Raw genomic sequence first — 3,304 nt, forward strand, 5'->3', positions numbered from 1 at the left:
AAAAAAAAAGAAGAAGAAATAATTGACCCTGTGCACGACAAATCCTAAGTGAAAGTTTGCCTCCTACAATAAAAATGATTTATGGAACTCTTGTTGATGACAAAATATGTACCACATGGTTCCACCGTGAAGAAATATTCGGACGATTGCAACACAGTGGTCTATCAATAGCTTATGAAGTGGAAAGGAAAATATGTCCTGTGTAGAGTGATATTATCCATTATGACTTATGTTATGACTTTGAAGTTATATTGTTCATTTCAATACCTTTTTTTTTACTTTCAGTCGATGTAATTATGGAGGTGAAGGATGAACTAATAGCCAACAACCCGGAAAAAGAGTTCCTACTGAGCTGGTCTGGAGACCCATGCCTTCCCTTTCCATGGCAAGGTTTGGGCTGTCAGCCCAGAAACAGTTCAGCTGTCATCACCTCACTGTAAGCCATCGTTCTTTTTTATACTTTATTTTCTCTAGATATTCTTTTTCTCTAAGAATGAAATCAAGTTGATGAAATGGATGTATTGTCACTAACATCTCATTAAAATGTGTGGTTTCATATCTTTCTTCAGGGATCTTTCATCATCTGATCTTCAAGGATCACTTCCTCCCCGCATCACTGAGCTAGCCAACCTGAAAGCACTGTATGATTAAAGTTTTCCTCAATTGAGTTCTCGGGAGTTGTTCAAGTAGTGATGTCTAATTCTGGAAGCTGCCTATTTGACAATGTATGACTTGCAGGAACCTGAGCTTCAACTACTTCACTGGCACCATTCCATCTTTCCCAAATTCTTCCATGTTGACATCAATGTAACCTCCTATCTGTTGCTTCAGCTTGGATGATAGTTCAGATTTAGCTTTTAGTCTTCACCTTTACACATACACACAGACACGCACAGAGGCGAGTTGGAAAATAAATTATCGACAGAACGGAAGATAATTTCCAGGATCAATTGCTTAGCATCATCCTATTTGGTTGGTTGATAAGTGATAACCCAGAAATATCCACTTTATAGCACTAATCTTAATCGTGGAGTTCACTGATAGGTTGTTGTTACACACTAAATTTAAACACGTGCCTCTGAACTAAGAAATCACACTAGCCTTCTCACTAATTATCATTCTATTCTGTCAATACACTCTCTAAATGTCACATTAATCCAATTCAAATTTTATATCTCTCTGCAATCCGTTTTGTGGCTCGATCACCTTTATGATCTAATCAGCATGTAATGTGCATAATCTTGAAACATAGTTTATCTTATGTGGTAAACTTCATTGGCATTTGTTGTTTCACTTACTTCAATTTGATGTCGAGTGCAGGGATGTAAGGAATAATGAACTTATTGGTTCAATTCCCGAATCTTTTTCCTCGCTTCCTTATTTAACAAAATTGTAAGTTGGCACATCTTGTTTCTGTTCCCCTTGTTTATAAAAATGTGAATGCTTCATATGAATAAGGATTTAGTTGGGAACCTCCTGGAGTCAGTAAAATATTATATGATGTGCTTTTTAGGTATTTTGGATGCAACCTTCAACTCAGCAACGCTCTTCCTTCTGGATTATTGAACCACCCAAATCTTACCTCAGAGTATGAATGATGCGAATTCCTAGAAATGTTACAAACAATATTAACAGTTTGGACTTTTGAAATGCTCATATTTTATCTTTATGATCTGATCTTTTAATGTCTATGTTTTAGCCTTGGAATCTGTGTTGAAGGAGGTTCTTCACTTTCAGTGCAACAAATTATCATATTTGGTGTCACAGGGGGCTGCCTCCTATTTGCAGTTGCTGCCGGCATCATCTTCATGTACAACAAACGAAGATTGATGGGTCGGGGAAGATTAGATCGAGGAAAAAGCCTGAAGACAAAAAGTGAGTTGATTAATCCTCTATTAAGAGGCCTCTAGAAACTTGTTAGATTGTGATATATAGAGAAGAAGGGGAGAGAGAAATAGAAATGAACAAAAGAGTGCATGTCTCTTAAGTCTTAACAGAGTGCATGTATTAGACCATTGAGCCCCTCATTATAGAAAAGAATGATCCAAAACATAAGCAATTTCTCCTATATGCTTTAAAAATACTAAAACACACATCTACAGCCCTCAAGTTGAGGCATGGTTGTCACACATTCTCAATTTTTGCTTCCCTAAATAATGTAAACTATGAAATTTGTAATACCTTTGGTGAGAATGTCAGATGGTAGGTCACCAATATTCATATAAGGAGTACAAATCAATCCTTTCCTCAGCTTAAAATTAATTAACTTATCAATTTCTTTGCAGCTAGTCTTATCATGCTGAACTTGTTTGTGTGATACTGTGATAATAATTGTTACCTTGTTGTTTTGCAAAACATCAAGCCCAATACCTTCAGGATAGTTTCAGACAAAAATTCTTAGATGTTGTATAAACCATGTAGCTGAAATCAGATTTTGCACTGGATATTGCAACCGATGTTGCACATGCTTCTCTAGATTACAAGATTCTCTTCAACAAAAGTTAATTTATCAAATTGGATCACCCGTTAGATATAGACCTGGTTCAGTTTTCATCATAATATGCCTCCATTATTTAGCTGACCATTCTCTGAGTAAAGGCTTTTGCTAGGGGATGAGTTGAGATATCTAAGAATCCTATATGCTGCCTCCAAGTGAGCTTTCCTGTGACCTTTTATCTGACCATATGGCTGTTGAAGTTAGCCGTGTGGTCTGAGGAACCCACTTGAAGTGGATCGTCCTCTGGATTGTAAGGTTTCTGGTATCAAATTATTAGATACAGAGTTTACAAAAAGTACAGAGGAAGAAAAAGGACAAAGCGATATGAAAAACAGTTTCGACCTTCTTGGTACCCAAATACCCTCTACCAGGGCCCAGGTGATAGTTTGGACAATAAAAGGCCCTCAATTGATGTACTTCCTTTCCACAAAGAAATGATAACCCTGGTGGCACTGTCATGTAAACTTTCTCATTCAATCTCCATTGGAAAACACATTCTTTTTGTCAAACTGAAGGAGAGGCTTTAGGTTAGTAGAAAAAGTATGTGACGTACTTTGGAAATCGTTTCACACTCGAACAAAAGAAAAGAAAGGAAAAGAACGCCAACAAACACAACCCTGACCAACTGCATCCTGGACTAGCTACAACCTTATCAAAACCTCACCAGCAGACACGCTGATGAATCAATTAAGATTTAAAACAAAGCCTTGCAAAACCAACTTGATAATCAGCAGCATCAACCGGTTGCAATTCCAGTAGAAAGGAACCCATATAAACCTTGAATCACGCCACTCAAACTGAAACACA

General features: G+C 37.2%; 1 protein-coding gene across 1 annotated transcript in view; it reads left to right on the forward strand.

Moving 5' to 3' along the window:
- LOC122070911 (nodulation receptor kinase-like) overlaps positions 1-1,875 on the forward strand; it is a gene marked incomplete at its 3' end in the record, with an annotated part of 67,898 nt that extends 66,023 nt beyond the window's left edge. The window contains exons 4-9 of the mRNA XM_042635145.1: positions 286-436; positions 570-641; positions 739-807; positions 1,321-1,392; positions 1,514-1,588; positions 1,700-1,875. Coding sequence (XP_042491079.1) covers positions 286-436; positions 570-641; positions 739-807; positions 1,321-1,392; positions 1,514-1,588; positions 1,700-1,875 — 615 coding nt within the window. The remainder of the gene's footprint in view (positions 1-285; positions 437-569; positions 642-738; positions 808-1,320; positions 1,393-1,513; positions 1,589-1,699) is intronic.
- Positions 1,876-3,304: the final 1,429 nt, after the last annotated feature.

The sequence above is a fragment of the Macadamia integrifolia genome, unplaced genomic scaffold (assembly GCF_013358625.1).
Source record: "Macadamia integrifolia cultivar HAES 741 unplaced genomic scaffold, SCU_Mint_v3 scaffold_155A, whole genome shotgun sequence".
Taxonomy (NCBI): Eukaryota; Viridiplantae; Streptophyta; class Magnoliopsida; order Proteales; family Proteaceae; genus Macadamia; species Macadamia integrifolia.